Source organism: Podarcis bocagei (assembly GCF_964188305.1).
Source record: "Podarcis bocagei genome assembly, chromosome: 8".
Classification (NCBI taxonomy): Eukaryota; Metazoa; Chordata; class Lepidosauria; order Squamata; family Lacertidae; genus Podarcis; species Podarcis bocagei.
In genome coordinates this window covers 62,537,298-62,558,860 of record NC_138133.1, presented here as the reverse complement: position 1 = coordinate 62,558,860, position 21,563 = coordinate 62,537,298, and the positions used below count along the sequence as shown (strand labels likewise).

Below are 21,563 nucleotides of genomic sequence, written 5' to 3'. Positions count from 1 at the left end.
CCCATTTTTCCATTAGATTCATAATTGTTATGTACTGAAGTTCTCATCCTGTGCCAGCAGGGGGATACTGTAGATAGTTATGCAAATGAAGGATCGAAAAGTGATGTTCAATGATTGGATAGTTTGTATGTAAATGAAGGATTGAAAAGTGACGTTCAGTGATTGGATAGTTTTAGAAAATGGCAACAGTTACATTGTTCTGGAGCTCTAAATAAGCAGGCTGACTGAGCTCCTCAGTTCAGTTCTGTTCCAGCTTACAAATAAAGAGCTGCTTTGGAAGAATCGCTGTGTCGTCTGATATGTTCACCCACAACTTAACAATAATGGTGCCTCCGATTACCTCATGATGGTTAACGTAGCTGAAATGTTAGTAGTTCTGGAAATATAAAAAAGCAGGATTAAAATTGTAACTTCCGTCACGCCATAGATTTAAAACACATGATTTCCCCCCAAGGAAATGTAACTTGATAAGGATGCTGGGAACTGTAGCTCTGTGAGGGATAAACAACAGTTTACATGATTCTTTGGGGAAAGTAATGTGCTATAAATGTGCAGTTTGAACACACCCAGCCTTTAAACTGCACTTCTTTGTAATGTCTCTCCCCCCCCTTTTTTGCTCCACAGAAAGAACTCTTATCTGCGCAAATGCCAACATCTTGTGAGGACTAGCTGCCCTCCATCCAAAAGCACACCCCCCCTTCTGTATCATGGGGCCTGGTGATAGCTTCTTAAGTACAGGGCTGCTTCACATCATCATATGGGGAAGCCTGGCAGCCATGGCAATGCTCCTGGTCTTCAGTTTTCTGCTCTTCCTATGCTCTAGCTGTGATAGGTAAGGTCTTGCTCAGGATACAATGTCACGGTGCAGTAAAGGCATGAACAGGAACTGTGATGTTGGAATCCTTAGACAGTGACAGTGTGTGTGTGTGTGTGTGTGTGTGTGTGTGTGTGTGTGTGTGTAAAATCAATAGTGTGTGACCTCCACAAAATCAGGACCAGCAGAACATAGCTAACTTTCCATGGTAAGTATAAGATTGTCAGGGGTGGCTGTCTAATTTTGTGTTATGCCACAAACCCCATGGCAGCCATTTTGTGTTCTGCCATCCTCCTTCTGCCCCCAATAGCAGCTGTTTTGTGACTGGCTGTTTCAGCGCACACTCAGAATTCAAAATGTGCCCCCCCCCCAAGGATGAAAACCCTCAGCTTGGGCATCAGGCAGCAACCACACCAAATAAAGATTGTGGTTATAATTTCATAAGACACAAGTGTTTGTGTTTAATATTGGATGCTGGGGATCTAAAATGAGTGTCTTAAAATCAAGGAATGATTATGTTTTCGTGAACAAATCCAAGAGACAAAATTCAGTTTTGCTGTACGTTTGAATTTGAACCAGAATTAATATCAATCAATTTTGCCTGTTAATGAGACCAGCATATAGTTCATCATGCATATTAATTATGGCTGCCCACTTTGCATTGCTGATTATTCAGACAACAGAGGCTATGTTCAACTAGAAGTATCCATTAAAATAAATAGCTTTGCCCTTTCCCTTGTTGTTTACATAAAATAGCAAGAGGGGGGAAAGACTTTGAAGCTGCTGTTGAATTGGAACTGACTGAAATAACCCTGAAGAATGCTTACCAAAGTTTGTGACTGATAACTCCTGCCCTCATTTGCATGCTCTATCCCTGAAGTCTCTAAGACACTTCCAAGAGGATGAAAACTAAAGACATTTTTGTAAGAATCGGTCTGCTGGGTATTTCTAACAAGCTATGCAAATTCTAATGCCAGACATTATCTGGCAATCATACTTTAATAATTTAGCATGTTGTTAGGCTGGATTTGGTGCCAGGGTATTTGTGGAGCAGGTACTCGCTGAGAAGTGCAATTAAACTAAATCCCTTCCTTCCTAGAAAAGTTACACTGATGCTATTGATATAATAATGGGTGACATTAAAAGCAGATGCTTTGTCAGAAAAGCTTCGGGGAGCAAATTAGTTACTGCGTACATGAATCATATTGTGTATTGCATGGGCAGCATCGTGGATTTTAAATGGCATAATTAGTCTGCTTTCAGCGAAATAAATTTTTAGAAGTGCAGCTACAGTTGAGGTGGGATTTGCCGCTGAGTTCAGAAGGGTGGTAAAATGTAAATATCTTGCTTCTGAAACTCTCATGGAAGGGAACTTTGTGCCCTGGATGTTTGCAGCAACTTCCTTTGGTATTTATATACATGTCAAGTTGGTTTCAGGAAGGTGTTAGTTGGATTGGGACCAGCAAGTAGTCATCACCAGCACTATTGTTTGAACTGTTATTTTATTTTAACAATGCACCTAAATCTTTGTTTATATTAAAGGGAGAAGAGACCCAAACACCAGAATGGGGACCATGAGAATCTGATGAATGTGGTAAAAATGAATCCATCACTTATTATTGAAAGTGCTTTTTCTGTAGTTCATAACATATAAGAGGAAGACTAACATAGGATACTATTAGCTAAAATAACAGTGAACCTTAAGACTAATAATTTATTCATTTGCTGATCATTGTTTGAACAAACAATAGTTTAGTGTTACTGCATATGTGAACCTTATTTACCATATTGGCCTGAATATAAGCCACACTTTTTAAAAATTCGGGCCGTGAAAAGTTAAAGTGTGGCAAAGCGGTGTGGCTCCCCACCCAGGAAGCAGGCCGGGAGTGCAGGGCAGCAGCGTGCCACCTGCCCGCCACTCCCAAGCCTCTCCAGCCACCAGAAAGAAGGAGAAAGGGGAGGAGGCCGCTGGCAAAGTGGTGTGGCTCCCCACCTCAGGAAGCAGCCCAGGTGTGTGGGGCAATGGCACACAGCCTGCCCTCTGCTCCCAAGCCTCCCCCGGCGCTGGCTTGGGGAGGTAGTGCCGGGAATGCCGTACTGCTGGGAGGCGGGCCGCATCCACGAATAAGCCTTGATTTTTAAAGGTGTGGCTTATTTGTGGTGTGGCTTATATTTGGGCCAATACGGTACTTACCTCAGAAGATTTATAAACCGCTTGATCAAAGAAATCTCCAAGCAGTTTATAAATAAAATTGTAAATAAAACACTGCTAAAATCCACAAACCAATTAAAAACAAATATACCTAAAACCACAACCATTACAAAGAAATGTAGGCAACTAAATTAGATGTCAGGATAGCCTTGCTGAAAGCAAGGCATTTTTCACAGGTGTCTAAAACAATATAGAAAGCATGAAAATTAGAACTTATTCCATAATAGTCTTTTTCTTTGGCGATCCTTCGTAGCCAAGTAAGATTGTCTTCCATAAACACAGTTTTAACAGTGATCCATAACAGTAATTGCTGAACAATAACTCTTCCCATAGCTGGTTCAAATGATATGCTAATCCATTCATTTTGCTTTGCAGCCTTCAGATAAGGAGGCATTTAGCCACTCTGTCACAAGTCTGGCTACAGATCCACTTGCCAGCAGTGAACAAAATGGAGGACTCAGTAATGGTGATGGTAAGAACTGATTTATCATTTATTTGATTTCACAGCACTCACAACAGTAAACGGGCACCATGCTTAGTGAGAGATAATGTGGAGGTAACATAAAAGTTCTATCTGTGTTGCTCAGTCTGTTATTTAGGTTATCACTTGGTGCTTCCATTATCAAGCAAGGAACATGAATATGTGAATTAGCCAAGAGAGATTAACAGATAGTTGAAATAAATAAATGAATCAACTATGCTTAAAAAGATAGGGATTTTGTTGGTAACTGTGTTGTGATTGGGTATGGGAAAACAATATTCAGGGAGACATCTATTTGTTTGCATAACTTGTATACATTTCATTGGCAATTGTAGTAATTTATCATATGCTTTTTAAATTAGTGCCTCTAGGTCATATGTTTTAAGATAAGAAATGCCAGCTTACACAAGTGCTCTTACATTTCAGTCTCTGAAACATACTACTAAATTATAATTGCAGTGCTATCCTGAGGTAAAATTAACACATTTATATTCTTGGTAAACTAGATAGCTATAAAAATCCTTAATGATTCAGTTCAATCATTGTGAAGGTAATTGAAAAGTGAGTGAGTCTTCCTGCTTGGCTAAACATTTGAAATGAGTCTAACTTAAAAAAAAATATGCTAAAATATGCTGAAAGCTTTTATAAACTAGAAACTCAAAATAAATACATTCGTATTCTGTGTGTCTTCCACAGCCTGGTATAGTGGACTGACCTCCCTCTAACTGTTAAATTTTAAAGATATATGATAGCTTGAAAGAAAGGAGGAACAGGTGTCAGACAGTGAAATCAAGAGTTTGCTTTTTGAGAAAGCCAAGAGTTTGCTTTTTGAGAAAGAGAACTGCACACTGGTAGCTCTTTTTAGTTACTTGGTGTCTTCTCAGGTTCCACAACCATTGCTGGAAACTCAACACTTCCATGCCATTGAAGATCTCTTGTAGGAGATTCTCCCTCTGCACCAGTAATTAATTACATGAATGAGCTCCACAAATTGAAAGGGACAGTGGAGCTGAGCAACTGGCCCCCCCACTGAGCTCACACAGCACTAGACCCCTTACGTCTACAAGCTGAAATGGATGTCTACATAGGCTTCCATGGGAGCTGTACAATCAAGAGTTTCAGATTTTGTGGAAGCCTACATTTGTGGCTATCCCCAGCTTAGATAACTATTCTCGGTGCATATTCTCAGGATATTGGGTTAGGGAGCCAGGGAGCCTCATTGCTACTTTCAACATGTGACTCAACAAGTGATGTGATTGTGTGATTATTTCTTCACATTGTATTCATTTCAAGGGCTCGTTCCTCAGCTCTCAAGCACACTTGCCAATGCAGTTCACAAAATAATACAAGGCAACTAAAAAATAATAATACATTAGCAACAAAGTTCAGGCCAAACAGCAAATAAAAACAGAAGTAACAGCAGAAATTAAAACATAAAATATATGCCTAGGAGAATAAAATCACCTTGAGAAAACAAAGTCACCACTGATTTGAGGTTACATTTGCACTATACATTTAAAGTAGTATCATACCACTTTAAAGAATCATGGCTTCCCTCAAATAATCCCGGGAACAAACTGTAGTTTGTTAAGCGTGCTGAGAGTTGTTAGGAGACCCCTATTCCCCTCACAGAGCTACAATTCCCAAACGTACAAGCGGTACACTTGTTAATTGCAGTAGCATGGCCAACTAGGTGATGGTAGTTGCACAGAAGTCACAATAACTTCGAATTCTATAATATCTGAATACAAAAGGTTCCCTTATTTAGGTAATAAACCATTGTCTTCTGACAATTTTATGCACATTTCTTGCCAAGTGATGCTGTATCTAAATTGCAAAGTCTAAAGACGATTAAGATGTCTAGAAAGGGGTGTTTCTTCAGCCTTGCCTCCTCTCTTTCCTGAGGGTTCTTTCTGACGAGAAAATCACCACCTTTAGTTAATCAAGACATTATCTAATACATGCTTCGAAGAGATCAAACTTTCTGTGCATAATCCCTATTAAAGGGGCTTACTTTGTTGTAGGTAGGAGTAAGAGAGGATCCTATATAGTTGTTGCTTTCATCTTTGCTTGACTTAAATACTAGACTGAAGGATATCACAGGTTAAGCACCATTGGAGGCGGGCCGATTAGGGCAAATGGGGAACCAGCCCACCAACTTTAGCCTGCTCTCAGCCAGTCCCCATCTGCCTCCCTTCTAATATATAGCCAGATCTTAGCTTTGTACTTCTGGAACTCAGCAGGGAGGAAGATGGAGTGCAGCTGGTACAGAATTTGGCAGCCAGGTTGCACAAGACAGTTTGAGTATATTATACCAATCCTGGCCTGACTTGCACTGGCTGCCAATTAGTTTCCGGGCCCAATTCAAAGTGCTGGTTTTGTCCTATAAAGCCTTCAATGGCTCAGGACCCCACTACCTCAAGGACCACCTCTCCCCATATGAACCAACCCAGACCCTACTATCATCATCTGAGGCCCGTCTTCGTGTGCCTGCCCTACATGAGGTTTAGAGGGCGGCAACATCATAACAGGCCTTTTCTGCAGTGGCTCCCTGTTTGTGGAATGCTCTCCCCAGGGAGGTTCGTCTGGTGCCTTCATTATACACCTTGTGGAGCCAGGCGAAAATGTTCCTCTTCAACCAGGCCTTGGGCTGATTAATATTCTACAGCCTTTTAAATGTGTTTGTGAGAGGTATTGTTTTGTTGTTTCTGTTGTAACTATTTTTGTGTGTGCTTTTATCTTGTATTTTTATCTTGTGAACTGCCCTGAGAGCTTTACATGAAAGGCAGTATATAAATCTAATAAACAACAACAACAACAACTAGAATCAGTTGATTCCAGGTCCTGTTAGTCTCCTTGCCTTCCACCCTAGCAGCCCCAGTGAACACCAGTCACTGCTGGTTAGCAGACATAATCCAGTGTATCTGAGGACCTTGGTGGATAAATCTTTTCCTGGAACAGGATATTCTTTTTTCAGGTGTGGCCCTTCTGATTTCTACAATGGATGTTATATTCTGCACTTACATTAAAGGCTCATGTTGCTCATCTTATGTATATTCCCCCCCTCCTTAGTTCTCTCAGAAGATAGCACAACTGCTTGCATCCAGCCTTATGAAGAAGTGCAAACCTCTGCTACTGACCTCCTGGATCAACAGGACAGTCAGGGAAGATCCTTAAAATGTCATCAAAGCAGGGAGCTACCCAGAATTCCTCCCAACAATGCCATAGAAACTATTCTGTCTACAAGAAATACAGAAAATGATCAGGGTCTAGGTATGGAAGGCCCCTACGAAGTGCTGAAAGACAGCTCCTCCCAAGAAAATATAGTTGAGGACTGTTTGTATGAGACTGTGAAGGAGATAAAGGAGCCGGCAGCAACAGCTAGCACAGAGAAGAGCTGCGACAGCAAGCCCAAAGCCTCTGTGATGGTTAACGGGAACCTTGATCATGTTGCCGAGCGTAAAGTCGAATCAGCTGAGTATGCCTCTGTGGACAGGAATAAAAAAAGCCGCCAGAGTGTTAATTCGGAGAGTCCTCTTAGCAACACCCCAGACCTGGAAGATGAAGCTCCGCCTCCAGTGCCTGCGAAACTCCTTGATGAGAATGAGAATGAGCAGGAGAAAGGAGCCAAGGAGGAGGAAGAGGTGGCAGAAGGGCCTAGTGAACCTGACAAGGTATACCTTACGTTGCTTAATCATTTGCAGAAGAGCATGCCACTGTATTGAGACCTACTCATGATGTCTATGTGTTTGTCATAGGACATGCTGTCCTATATTAATAAATAATGGAAATAAGGGTGAAATACGTTCATTAGTCATAGGAGTCATAGGAGTTTTCAGGTGTTTCCTGCTGACCTTCTAATCAGAATTCCCAGCAAACAGGACCATTCAATAAACTTCTGGCATTTACTCTAACTTTTGATTCAATATTGTGTTTGTGCACATGCATGGATGTTCATGCATGTACACAAGAGTGAAATAGTGCTGTAATGTAGTGCTGTAATGCATTTTGCGGTTATTTTGCTAGTATGAAAACAACCATTCCTAAATGTGTTTGCAGAAATGTAAATGGTTATTTTTCATCAGTGTCTGCTATATCTGATGCATTATTCTACACAAAAAGTAGAATAAAAACAACAACAATCCTGGCCTCCAAACCCCTGATCCAAGAAAGCCCTAGCTTCATTCTTTGGTTCATTCTTCAACCTTTGGTTTTTCTCCACTTCCACCCAGAAAAGCCCAGCTGCATTTTATGACATCATTTCAAATTAAATAGATTTTTTTTATTTTCCCATCTTCCAAATCTTCTCTCAGGCCTGTCAGCCTGTGTTCCTTTCAGATGTTGTTCATAAAACCACTTCCTTGAAACTGACTTCAGTGGGGCTTCCTGTAACCTCTGAATGGCACACAGCACTTTTGAAGCTGCATTCTCTGGGTGCTTGTCAGCTGACTGGCAGTGAAGGTGTGCATTCAAATGAGGTTACTTTCTTTGAACTTTGAAAGCTATCAACCATCTGCTGTCAGGTGATTCCCAGATGAGTGCTCACACCCACCAGTCAAAATTTGCCCACAGGGTTGGGGGAATTACGGTAATTTGGGCACTGACCTACCAGCTCTTCCCCATCCCTGGAATATATATCCCATGAGGCTAAGAAGTGGCAGGTACTCACTCTCTTTATGTAAAAACGCCTTTGGTTGTTGTTGTTTTTCCAAATTTGCCAATTTTGAGTATTGTATGTTGCCTGTCTCGAAGTACTGAAATTTAAATTATGTCGACCCATCCTCAAAGTTTTAACTGAACATTTATAATAGCTTAGTGACAACATATTTTTAAGGCCTTTTTTGAATGGCTGGTTTTATTTTTATGCTGCACAAGGTAGAAATCCTAAATAAAACTGTGGTAAATTATGGTGATAAATTAGTTGTTGCAGTAAAGAACTAATTATTTCTTCAGAGTCTTTTATGTGTTGCCTTGTAGGCCTCAGTAACTGAACCGCACCTACCGATCTTTCTAAAACTAAAAAATATAATTAATTATCCAGTTATGGAATGTAGGTGTATTGGTATGATGCATTGAAAAATCCAAAGGAAAATATTCTGATTGGCCAATCAGCTTCATTTCAATTGTGTACATACATGGACTTCTGCTGACATAGTCATATTTCGGTAAAAGTTTTTTTAAAATCTAGTAGAACTGGACTGATAATGTTGCTGATCATTCACCCCTCCTTATGCCGCTAAAGAGCTCATAACAAATGTTTTGCTGCATCTAAAAGCTCTACTTACCTTAAGGCTGTTTATCTCTGAAACTGCAGTGTGGGTTTTAGCTAATGTTGAAATGCATGAGTATGAAAATGACCATTTATGATGTACTAATTCCTAGAGGCAGGGTGCCTATCACTGCTATCTGTTAATAAAGCTTATTTTCCTGTCTCTTTCAGAGGCTTAGTTCACTGTCCTACAAATCTCGAGAAGAAGACCCATCTCTTACAGAAGACGAGGTGAGTTTCTTTTTGCATGGAATTTAATAACTCTGCATAAGTGCTGCATCATTAAGAAGGCCTGAGAATGGTGGGCAAATCTGTGCAGTAAAAGATGCCCCCCCTCCAATGCAAAGGATTATTTTTGTTGGGCGCACATGGAAATCTGAAATCTGTAGCATTTTTCGTGTTTTATAGTGAAGCAAGGCATTCTCTGTAAGAGGGGCTCGCCTCTGGCAATTGAAGAAGCATCAGCCTGGTGCAGAATCATAGATTGTAAAGTTGGAAAGGACCCCAAGGGACATCTAATCCAGCCCCCCCTGCAATGCAGGAATCACAACTACAGCATCCCTGACAGATGGCCATCCAGCCTCTGTTTACAAACCTCCAATGAAAGAGTCTACCACTTTACCAGGAAACTGTGGTTTAATCTCTTGACTTCAAACCATGATATCAAAACTTGGAGGAAGCCCACAAACATGGTGCTCATCCTTAATCCAACAAACCATGATTTATTGGGCCATAAATGTTTATGACTGATTCAGCCTATATGCCACAGCATATTTCTCAGTGAATAATGAAGCCATAGGATGAACAATCGATTTGCTATTTTCATGTATTTAATTCTTCCCCTTTCCTTCCCTCCTCTAGATTTCAGCAATGTACTCTTCTGTAAATAAACCAGGCCAGGCCACCAGAGCGCTGGAGTCTACATACACCTGCATTCCTGAAATTGTACCTCAGAAGTCACCATCTATTTGCAGTGGTCTTTATGCCAGTGTGAAGGACTTGGAAAATACCCCAAACCTTACCACCATGCCTCAGTCAACAGACAGACTAAATGGGGAATTAGAGCCAGACTATGAAGCGATTCAGACTATAAACCGTGAGGAAGACAGAAATGTTTTGGTACTGAACAACAGCCAATCAATCCTCCCACAAGAGAATGACTATGAGAGTATTGGGGATTTGCAACAGACCAAGGACATCACTAGGCTTTAACTGTGTAAGATGCAAGACTCTGGGAACTGATGATTGGCTGTATTTCAGAAGACCCAAGGTGGATTCACAGTCAACATTTTATCACTTACAAGCTTGACTGACAGCTTAGCATACAAAATTATCTCCACTGAAAACAAAAAAGTATTTCATGTCAAGTGAAATGAAAGCTCTGCCTGAAATGTTTGATAAGCTATTGTCTGCTTTACACATGGAAATCACCTTCTAGATGTAACCTCACTATGGGGGGAAAGCAAGGGATATTGCTCCTTCTGAAGAACAGAGAAAGGCAAAGGGGAAGAAAAGAGGGTTTTTTAAAAAAAAAAACCAAAAACCTAAAAACACAACCCTTAGAATGTTTTGCCAAGATATGTGATGCCATTTGACTGCTCTTGTAGGTACTGGTTACCACCATAAAGTATAGATATAATCAAAGCTGATGGTACTGGAAAGGCTTCCATAGAGAGAGCTAGTATTTGGTAAAAAGAGTTTAATGTTTGCCACTTGCTGTGTGTGTGTGTGTGTGTCCATGCCTGTGTGATATGCATGCGCGCGCACACACACACACACAAACACACACACAATATTTTATTTTTCTTTAAAAAAGGGTATTTTGTCATCTATTGGGGGGGGGGAGTGGACAAGTTGTAAATTCTCTTAGGATATTTTCACACATGCACCATTTGTAGTGTTTGGCATGCATCGTATTGTTTCACTGTGTATACATGCCAGCTTCCAAACAGCTAATTTGCAGCAACATGCTTAATGCAACCATGGAGACTTTTGTCATTGTAAGTCAACAAGGAAGCCTGACCTTCATCTTATGCTTCAGCTTTTGTCTTGCTCTGCAGAGGTGGGAAAATGCTAGGAGAGGGCAGGGAGATGGTATTTTGGGAAATCTGCACATCACGTTTTGAGGAACTACAGTTAAATATTGTTGAACGTGGTTTGCACTTTTGTTTGCTGTACTGCATACAGCATGTGTCCCTTTAGTTGGTGATGGACTGGAAATTCCCATCATCCCTAATCATTTTCCATGCTGGCTGGGGTCCACAACATTGGGAAGTGGGGAGTGTCCCTGGACTATAGTATGGTATTGTCATTCACAAGTGATCTATTCCCACAATGATTGAATAAAACTTGTAGAATCCATTTCTTATCTCCTGTAAAAGTACACTATGATTTATTTGCATTTAGAACCTCCATTTTCTTAATGGAGATACAACTATAATGCTTTAAAGTTTAGGATTTAATACACGTACACATCCTACCTTTCACTCACAATCACTTTGCTTTTGAAACGTACTGCATTTCATTGTTTCCCCAAATAGGTGGCAACATTTGCATCAAGTGTGCATCCCACATAGAAAGGTACTAGATGCAATCTTAAGAAATATCATTTTTTAACAAATGAAAGGGGGTAAGTAAAACATTAGACATGGAGTTAATTAGTGAGCAGGTTCAGAGATGACTTCAGAGTATTCAGTGTACTAAAGTTTAAAGCAAACTGTAAACACTAAGTTGTTTAATTAAGATGAATGTTAATGCACACAAGGAAAAATAATCCTTACAGATTCAAGATTACTCTCACTAATTTACAGTTTCCATTATTCTCGAATTACTCTGGACAACATTCACACTCGCTAAACCAATTTAAAGCGGAAGCCAACTTCTTTATAATCAGGCAAGACTGGAAAGTTTTGAAGTAGCAACCAGAGCACATGGCAAGAAGTATTTTTTAAAAAAAAAACCAGGCTGCTGAGAGTCATTTGTTTTTCACATGTGTTGCTGCTTATGATTTTTTTCCCCAAGACCCATGTAGGAAAAATACAATGTGTGAAGTGTCTGTCCATGAGAAAACATGCTTTGTATAAACAAACAGAGGTCAACTTCCAAAATGTTGCATGTCTTGCTTGCTGATCCTCTTTCTACCACCCCCTCTCTATTACCTTACCACTATGCTTAACTTTTGTATACATACAGCATCCTCCCTAATGCTTTGTTCACTTGATTCATTCAGTTTGCAAAAGGAGTAGCTGCAAATGTATTGTTGCATTTATAATAGTATTTGTGGTGCTATGCTGTAAAACGTGAAGGAGAGTCACACATCTCCAAACATTCAGATGCGTGTGGTGGACTTGGTTTAGACAGCTGCAACTGGGTGAAATAGCCCTAAGTAATTAGTGTTTCCAGGCACTTGGAAAGATTTGCTTTTTTAAAAAATGCATATCCATTATTTAGATTGTTTTGGACATCTGGTTCAAATTTCCAGAAGATGCGTTGTAGCTGACTTGCAGCCTTAGCCTTAGCCCCCATTCAAGTTTTTGTGTAAGCACTAATGATAACATCAATTGCCATGTGATAGCTTAGCTGCATTAACCTGCTATCACAAGTTGTTGCCATATGAATTGGGTACCCATTCAAGTAGAGGCCATTTCAAATGCTTTATGCAGCAGCAGTAATTGTCCCCATGGAGTAAAGAGTTTTCATACTGCTATCATATTTCTAGTATCAGCTACAGTGGCATGCCATTAAGTGGACTTTCTCTGCTTTGGTGGTGATCTAGGTGCTAAGTCAACACTACATGTCATCACTATTGTCTAGATCAGTGTTTCCCAACCTTTTTTGGGCAAAGGCACACTTGTTTCATGAAAAAAATCTCGAGGCACACCACCATTAGAAAATGTTTAAAAAATTAACTCTGTGCCTATATTGACTATATATAAAGTAACTCTCTTTAATAGGAATCAAATAAACACAAAGAAAGTATTTTATAATTACTTTATTATGAAATAGTAAGTAAACAGAAATATGAAAAATTATAAAATACTTTATTCAGTGCACAACCTGGGCCTGTTTGGCTGAACACAAAGCTGATATTCTGGCTGGAATCGAAGAAAGACACACACGTAGCTCTTCGTCAACAGCTCTCAGTCTCTCTCTGTATTTAGTTTTTATAGCAAATGAAGGAAGAGTAAGCAGGCTGGGGTGGGTTAAGTAAGGGCTGAAAGTGCCTAGATGAAGTGGGGGAAGCTAGAGAGGAGGTACATTCTGACGTTTGAGGATAGACTAGGTTCTTTATGTGAATGATAGATGAGTTATTTGACAGATCGAACTGAGAGCAAGGTGTGGCTTGTGTAGCTGGGGTGGACATGAATGTTTGGGGTGCAAACCCCAGGCCGGCCAGGTCCGAGTGGGGGCAGGGAGAGACGGGCCTGCCTGCCTCTGCCTGCGCTGTGGTGTGTTTTGCCCCGACGGACGGACGGACCGACCTGCCAGCTGTCTCCGCAGTAGCAGCGCGGACTGGAGCTCCGTCATTCTCCCCGCCGGTGCCCGGGGAGGGGAGTGTGGGGCGGCCGCTGTGGAAGCGACAGCGTGCTCCTCCTCCTCCACTTGCCGGGCTAGAGCCAGCCGGCTAGCGCTCGCCCCTCCTTGCTCGAGCCGACCCCGCCGCCGGGGGCCTTCCCGTCCTCTCAGCGGCGCCGCCTCGCGTCCCTCGTCTGGGGGTTGGGAGGGGGCTGGGGGGGAGGAAGGGGGCGAGGGGGAGCAGCCGCCGCCGCTCCTGAGGAGATTCTGAGGCGGTGGCGGGCGATGCGTGGCGGAAGAGGAGGGGTCCCGCCAGCCCCGCGTTTCTCTCTCTCTCTCCCTCACGGAAACCTTCCCCTCAGCTTGTGCCGCTTTTTCTCTTCTTTCCCTCTTCCTTTTTTTTTTTAAAAAAAAGAAAAATCTTTCCTTTCTCTCTTTTCCAGCCCCCCCTCCCCTCTTCACGGAATTTCACTGCACTCGGGCGCCACGGCACGCAGGCGCACTGCTCGCTCCTCTTTCCGCGCAGGCGCCTTCTCTCGCTCTTTCGCCTCCTTTCTCTCTCGATGGTCCGCCTACAAAGGAGCGAGGGAGGCGCCCGCCATGTTTGGATTTGCATCCAGCAGGAGATACCGCCGCCGCCCCGCCTCTCGCCGCCCGACTCGCCCGCCTCCCTCCCACGGCACAGTAGGCAACGTCTCGCGGCACACTAGTGTGCCGCGGAACACCGGTTGGGAAACACTGGTCTAGATTACCTCTTATGTGGAAGCTGTTTCATGTGGCAGTCATAATATTTATACCAGCCTTTAAACAAAACTTGAAGTACAAGCACACAAGCCCTTAGGATGGTATTCAGTGAAGTTTTACTCAGAGGAGGCCCACTGAAATTAAGGGACATGACTTATCCACACTTACTTTTTGCCCTATCCTTTCCAGGCACACTTTAAAGCTCTGCTTTTCATATAAGAATAGACCTGTAGAGTTGGAAGGGACCCTGAGGATCATTTAGTCCAACCCCTGCAATGTAGGAATATGCAGCTGTCCCATATGGGGATCAAACCTGCAACCTTGGCGTTATCAGCAATGTGCTCTAACCAACTGCACTATCCAGGCTTGTTAACCAATTGAGCTATCCAGACTGAGCACTCGTTCCAGAGCTTTCCCTGTGGAAACATGCTCTTTTAAGCTGTAGTGCCACAAACAGCAATTCGAGTTTTCTGTGGATTGCTGTTTGCTCTGATTCAGCATTAGAGAGCAGGTTTTCATAGGGAAAGCCCTGGGGGTGGGAGGAAACAGAGCACTCATGTGGAGCTTTAAAGCATGGACTGTGCCTGGAAATAGCAGAGGAAAGGTAAGTGTGGGTAAGCCCTAAATTAGGTCCCCTAATTTCTATGGATTTACCCTGAGTAAAATTTATTTGAATACCAATGCCTGGTATTAGCATCACTCAACCAATTACTGTGGCATTCCAGATAGATATGCCTGTTTATCTATTTGGAATTTAGGAATCTTTGTTTGTGAATGATTAGAACAATATTTTCCTGGAAGCCTTAGTAAGGTATGTGCAAAAAAGCTGACAGTGAAGAAGATCCCTGCTGTGGGGATTGTAATACCAGGTTCCAGGATTCAAACTTCTCTTTTGTTAAGGCTAGCTCTTCTCTGGTGGCAAGTAGGTGTGTTTCAGCCACTGTGTTGCTCAGGACATAAAACACTGTGCCTTTAGAAATCCACCTTCTATGAAGTCTTCGGTTTCCTGGACAGTTTCTCTTCATCAAAAGTATACGAGGTGCTTTCTCTTTAATTTTTCTAAGGTGCTTAATTTGTTGTTGTTGTTTAGTTGTTTAGTCGTGTCTGACTCTTCGTGACCCCCTGGACCAGAGCACGCCAGGCACTCCTGTCTTCCACCGCCTCCCGCAGTTTGGTCAGACTCATGTTTGTAGCTTCGAGAACACTATCCAACCATCTCATCCTCTGTCGTCCCCTTCTCCTTGTGCCCTCAATCTTTCCCAACATCAGGGTCTTCTCCAGGGAGTCTTCTCTTCTCATGAGGTGGCCAAAGTATTGGAGCCTCAGCTTCAGGATCTGTTTTTTAAGGTGCTTAATTAAATATCCTGAAAAGCTACTTCCTTGTATATGTTGCTGGAAGCTAATATTTCTAGAAGGAACACCTTGTTTCCTCTAGAAATTTCTACTTTGCTTAAGCTTGGAATCCCATATGCTCAAGATGGACTCAACAGGCTGGAATGACTGACTTGAACCAATTGAGGCAGATTCTTTGTGTTGAAAACTGACTACTGTATCTCTCTCCACCTGATGTTGAGTTGTATATTGCCAATGTGTCATTCTGTGTTTGTATTAATTGTGTGGAGTAATGTTTTGGTGTAAGAGAAAGATAGAACAAGCCACCTAACTAACCTTTGAATAGGCAGGCACACACACACACACACACACACACACACACACTTACTTACACTAGCTAGCTATATCTGTGTGAAAGTTTTTTCAAGGACTTAGATCTACTCAATTCCATTTGATGCTCTGAATTGAGACCATGTTAGTTTTGCCAGCTGCATGCCAAAAGCCAGCTTTAGCAGTATATGTAGTACTTGCTGAATTTTCCATAATATATCAGGAATTTGCTCCTCTACAGAAACATTTCTGAAAGAGCTCTTTTTACACACAATGTTAAAGTTGTATCTTCTAGCATGAATGGGCAAGACTTGACACCTGGGAGAACCACTGCGAGTGCCAGGCTAGATGAAGGAACAGTTTGACTCTCATACCCGCCAACATTTCTTTGATGAAAATAGAGACATCCTATTCCATAATAATAATTTTATTATGTATACCCACCCATCTGACTGGGTTGTCCCAGCTGCTCTGGGAAACTTCTAATATAGATAAAAACATAATAAAACTATACAGGGTTGCCTTCAGATGTCTTCTAAAGGTTGTATAGTTACTTATTCCTTGGCTTGAGGGTTGCATAGCTCCATACTATCCAACTTTTCTCCATTGAAATTAGGGACATCCTACCATACCCTCTAATATTTAGCTCATAAAAATAGGGGTGTCCTATGGGAAATTGAGACATTCCAGGATCAAATCAGAAACTGGGACAGCTTCTGTAAACTTGGGACTGTCCCTGGAAAACAGGGACACTTGGAGGGTATAATTAACATATATATGTATAATTAACATATATAGTCTCATAAGAAGTACCACATTTATCTTAGCAAAAATACAGAAGAGTTAACTTGTTGCTACATACAAAGTTAATGTTAAGTTAATCACTCAAGAATCTCATCATGTTAGCAGTCATCAAGAAGTCGACTGTGTGCATACACATTTCGTCCCCAGTATTCTATTACTTTTTAATACTATCTTACAGTGAGATAGCATGGAAATAATTGTCTGTTCTTTGCTTTTGAAAGGTGCTATGCCACATAAGGTACAGTTTTTAAAAATAGTGCATTTATGTATTTTAAATTGTGTTGTGCATCTACAGCCACAGGTGATGCTTTAGAGTTCAGTAACCAGTTTTATTGAGAATAATTTTCCAGCAGTCTCCTGAACTGGTCAATGAACTCAGTCTTGTCTACAGTTCTTTGTGCATGTTGATACACCCAAGGAGCTGCTGAATGAGCAGTCTGCCTTTCATTATGATGAATGGGATAGAAATGCATGTCCAAAGGAATGCATGCACTATCAGCTTCCTCCATTCAAATGAATGGTGGACAATGGTTTACAACCCAAGAAGTGGTTTTACAGCTGAGCTTTTGGGATTGCAAACAATTGCCCACTTGCATCACTGACTGTAATGGGGTCTAAGTGCTAAATCGCAGCTGCTGTGAATAGAAATCACTAATCATTTTTACTACTGTAGCAATTTCTTATACAATAGGTAAGGCTTTTTTCACAGCCTGTCTGGTTATGGTTTTATAATCTATAGAGTTTTATACACTGAGCAAGCAGGCAGTAAAGTAGTTTCATTTTCAGAAATTATACACCACAAATTGCAGCTTGGAATAATTCTAGGTCTTGTTCTACTTTTAAAATAATTCATCATCATGACTAAGGTATGGTTATATCAGTGGATAAATGCAATGAAGTTCCCTTAAATATTTCTTGTAATTGTATGTACAGTCTGATGTAATTTAGCGATTCTGTTTTCCTAATATTGTTCATTTAGTATTCCTAGCCAATTTAACATTTGGCTGCTGAAAGCACAGTAGGCAATTATGTTTATTGACTGTAAATATGGACAAACTTCTGTATAACTGCATTGGAACATACAAGAAAGTGTGGCTTAAGAAATACAGTTCAGTGATTTTATATATATATATATATATATATATATATATATATATATATATGCTTTCGTAGATTTTCACGGGTACAGGAATGCAGGTTTTGGTGTTTTCGGGTATCTTCCCGTGCCTAGACACCCCAACTCTTACACGGGAAGATACCCGAAAACACCAAAACCTGCATATATATATATATATATATATATATATATATATAACTTTATTTATGTATTGCAGTACCCTCGCCCTGTCGTATCAGTGGATAAATCCCTTCATTTTCTTACTTTGCAAGAGGTCTTTGTGTGTTCCCATTTCAAAAGGCAGATCATAAGGCATATGGAGTGCTATTTTTCCAGAAAAAGAGGCACCGGAACTCACCATGAATGTCTTGTTCTCTTATAATTGCAATAGCGCCTACCTGAGAGGTGCCAGAACTGAGTTCCAGTGAGTTCCAGCTGAAAAAAAAGCCCTAGGCATATGACTTGTGGATTGTTAGAGATCTATGTAAATAGTGTTTAAAGGGGTAAAGGTTTTGTACAGAGATGAAACACATATCCAAAACCCCACGATGGAAGCTATATTTAAAACCCACTTAATAGTGTGGAATAAAGTACAATAAAACTTGCTTAAGGGAATGCATGCATCTTTTTCTTGGTGTGCTAGGAGTTTCAACAATTCTTTTGACTCATTTTTATATAACATGAAGAAGAGGATTCATAAATACATTTTCATGAGTGTGTTTGTTTAAAAGTTTAATATTTCATCTACACTAATAAAAGCAAGAGGTGTTAGGCTCTTAATCGAGAACAAAAGGTAAGCAGAAAGGTAACAAAGTTTGCTGATGATACTAAATTGTTCCGGGTAGTTATAGCAAAAACAAAACAAAACGGGTATGTAAGGAGCTCTTAGAAGATCTCTCTGAACTGGGTGAAAGTGGAGTAAAATGGAAAATGCAATTCAATGTAGTATTAGAACTCTGGGTCATCCAGTAAAACTGAATGTTGAAAAATTCAGGATAGCCAAAAAAAAGAAAGTACCTCTTCACAGAGTGCATAGTTAAAACTTTGGAATTCACTCCCATAAACCATAGTGACGGCCCCAAATTCATGGAGAATAAAAACTATCAGTGGCTGCTAATCACAATGTTTATGTTGACCCTCCATTGTGCCTCTGAACAGTAGTTGCTGGGATTCAATATTGCACTCGGGTCCTGCTTGCTTCCTACAGGCATCCTGTAACAACAGGATGCTGGACTAGATTGGCTTTTGGCCTAATTCAGCAGGGCTCTTATGTTCCTAAGCTCAGTTGATGGATGCAAGTATATCTGGGCTGCACTGCATTGTAATGCCTTGGGCATAAGTATTTTAGGAGGACATAAAGCTTGGACAATGATCCCATTGGGACTTTTCCCCACCCACCCCCACTCCAGTACCTACATGGCAGAGATAATATATTGTGATCTTCTTTTGTAGGGAAGAACTTTCAGGCTACTTCTTATAGTAAGGGGAAAGATAGGATGGGGTCCTACCTGGGATGGTTGCTCAAGTTTATCATTTCATAGGCGTGGGGTGCCAGTTACCAGGAAGCACATACTGTGTTACATGCACTGCAATCCCATACAATTCTCAACAACTTTGGCAAAAAAACAACCCAAAAATAAAAAAGCCCCACAACTTTTGTGTCACTTTAAAATAGGGCAACCCTAGCGTAGGATTACAGACTTAATGGGACAAAGCTATTTCCCCCCTCTTAAATGGCACCCAAGACACCCAGAGGAAAATCATTTGAGAATGGCAAGTGACAAAAAGTGAACTAAAACAAAGATGGTGCTTGATCATTAAAAATCAGCCTAGTAATCTGCCTAGCAAAATCAAACTTCACAGGCTGTAAAACCAGCTTGGTCTTCTGCTGGCTAAAATCCCAATATGCCTGATGGTGGGCATCGGTAACAACAACAACAACAACAACAACTATTATTATTATTATTATTTGTACCCCACCCATCTGGCTGGGTTTCCCCAGCCACTCTGGGCGGCTTCCAGCAGAATATTAAAATACAATGATTCATCAAATGTTAAAAGCTTCCCTAAACAGCCTTCAGATGTCATGGCACATAAACAGATACATTTTAAAATGTGTTGAGAGTGACTTCCCATTTTGTTAATTTTGTGTAGGATTTTAGACATGACTCTATTTCTTATTACATTGGTACAAACTGAAGTCAGCGTAGCTCTTTCCCTATAACGTCGATTTTAAATGATTTCCAACACCAATCAACAATATTTGCTCTCAAAAGTCAAGGCACATTATGAAAGTTTCAATGTCTATTTTACCAAAGTCAACCCAATCCTAAAATCAAGGGTTGTCTATCAATTATGTCTATAATACATGCTTGACTTGCTTACATAGAATTACAACATTGTTCAAACATGGACACAACATTCCACAGTACAGTGGTACCTCAGGTTAAGTACTTAATTCGTTCCGGAGGTCCGTTCTTAACCTGAAACTGTTCTTAACCTGAAGCACCACTTTAGCTAATGGGGCCTCCTGCTGCTGCCGCGCCGCCAGAGCATGATTTCTGTTCTCATCCTGAAGCAAAGTTCTTCTGGGTTAGCAGAGTCTGTAACCTGAAGCGTCTGTAACCTGAAGCGTCTGTAACCCGAGGTACCACTGTATCGTGTCTTTATATATACACATACTCCCATCATATCTGACCATAGGTCATGCTTGCTGGAGCTGTAGGAAGTTGATTATGCATCTCCATGATCTCCTTTATTCCAGCAGTTTCCCTTTCTATATAAAGTCCAATTCCTCAGAAGAGACCAGGGGCTTACACAGTCACTGCCCATACATGGTCTTCTGCTGGGTAACTGTTCTAAAGCTGAGACTTACTCCACTCCCATGTAGATCCCTAGCAATAGAGATGTCTGGGAACCAAAGAGGTGTTCCGACAGGGTCTTTTGGCTTAGGGCTCCTGAAGCCCAAGGGGGAGGATGGGGAGAATTGGGGACCAAGAAAGGACTTGGGGTGGGGTCATTGCAGTGCTTAGGCAAAAATCCCCAAGAGGGGGCTCTTCAGGCTGCCCCCAAGCTCGTGCATTTTTCACCATGTTTCCAGCGAAAAGAGGGTTCTGCATGGGCCCTAGGCCATCCTCCTCCGAAGAGATTTCTCCAGAGTCTGAGCCAGCAACAACCCTGCCATCAAGAGCCCTGTACTGTGTCCATTCATATTGTGCCAAAGTGCCTGCCATCTGTTTGGCTCTTCCAAATAAAAGTTTTATTGTACAGGCAGAGCTTTAAACTTTTATTCCCTTTTTTACGAATTCACTTGGCACTTTGTGAAAAAGGGAACAGCAGCAAATTCTTTGAGCTTGCTCAGTGAAAGGAGCTGGGCAAGGGGCCCAGCCTCTTCCTCTGTATTAAGCAGCGTTTGTGTGTGAAGGTTCTGGAGATTTTTGAAGAGAACATCTCCTTCTGAATAAAACCTTGACACCTAAGGGTTGCTTCGCATGTCACTTTTGATCCTCAGAAATACACTGTACTAAATGGGCATGGATTGATTGTATCCCCCCCATTCATTTATGGTACAAACGTCTATGTTGTTGTTGCTAGAACAAGGGGTGGGGAGTCGAACGGCTTTATCTTATATGGTGAGTACAAGAAGTGGTTCTATACAGATCCAGGATAAAGTTCCACTCACCAACCCCAACCCTTCCTTTGCCCCCACAACCCTTTTGCACTCCCATCCAGTGATCACACAAACACATGGGACCTTCTCTTTCTCTCCTTTTGCTTCCCTTCACCAGATGACAAAAACTATCACTCACACATACAGGTGCATGCTTCTCCCCCACCCACAACTTCCCTTAACTCCCTTATCCACACACCCTGTCCCATCCTTGCATATAACCTCTCTCGCTTTCTGCCACTGCCACCTAACTCAGACTGACTCTTCGTCTTGCA

At 41.4% G+C, this 21,563-nt stretch overlaps 1 protein-coding gene and 1 long non-coding RNA gene across 2 annotated transcripts in view; one reads left to right on the top strand and one right to left on the bottom strand.

Moving 5' to 3' along the window:
* LOC308593159 overlaps positions 1 to 21,563 on the bottom strand; it is a 350,716-nt gene that overhangs the window by 165,359 nt on the left and 163,794 nt on the right. The window lies entirely within an intron of this gene.
* Positions 591 to 11,137, top strand: PAG1 (phosphoprotein membrane anchor with glycosphingolipid microdomains 1). The gene is made up of 6 exons (XM_081204876.1): positions 591 to 832; positions 2,357 to 2,408; positions 3,402 to 3,498; positions 6,580 to 7,181; positions 8,948 to 9,007; positions 9,638 to 11,137. Exons 1-6 carry the CDS (start codon positions 708 to 710, stop codon positions 9,986 to 9,988), a joined length of 1,287 nt encoding a protein of 428 aa, XP_081061002.1. The 5' UTR covers positions 591 to 707; the 3' UTR covers positions 9,989 to 11,137.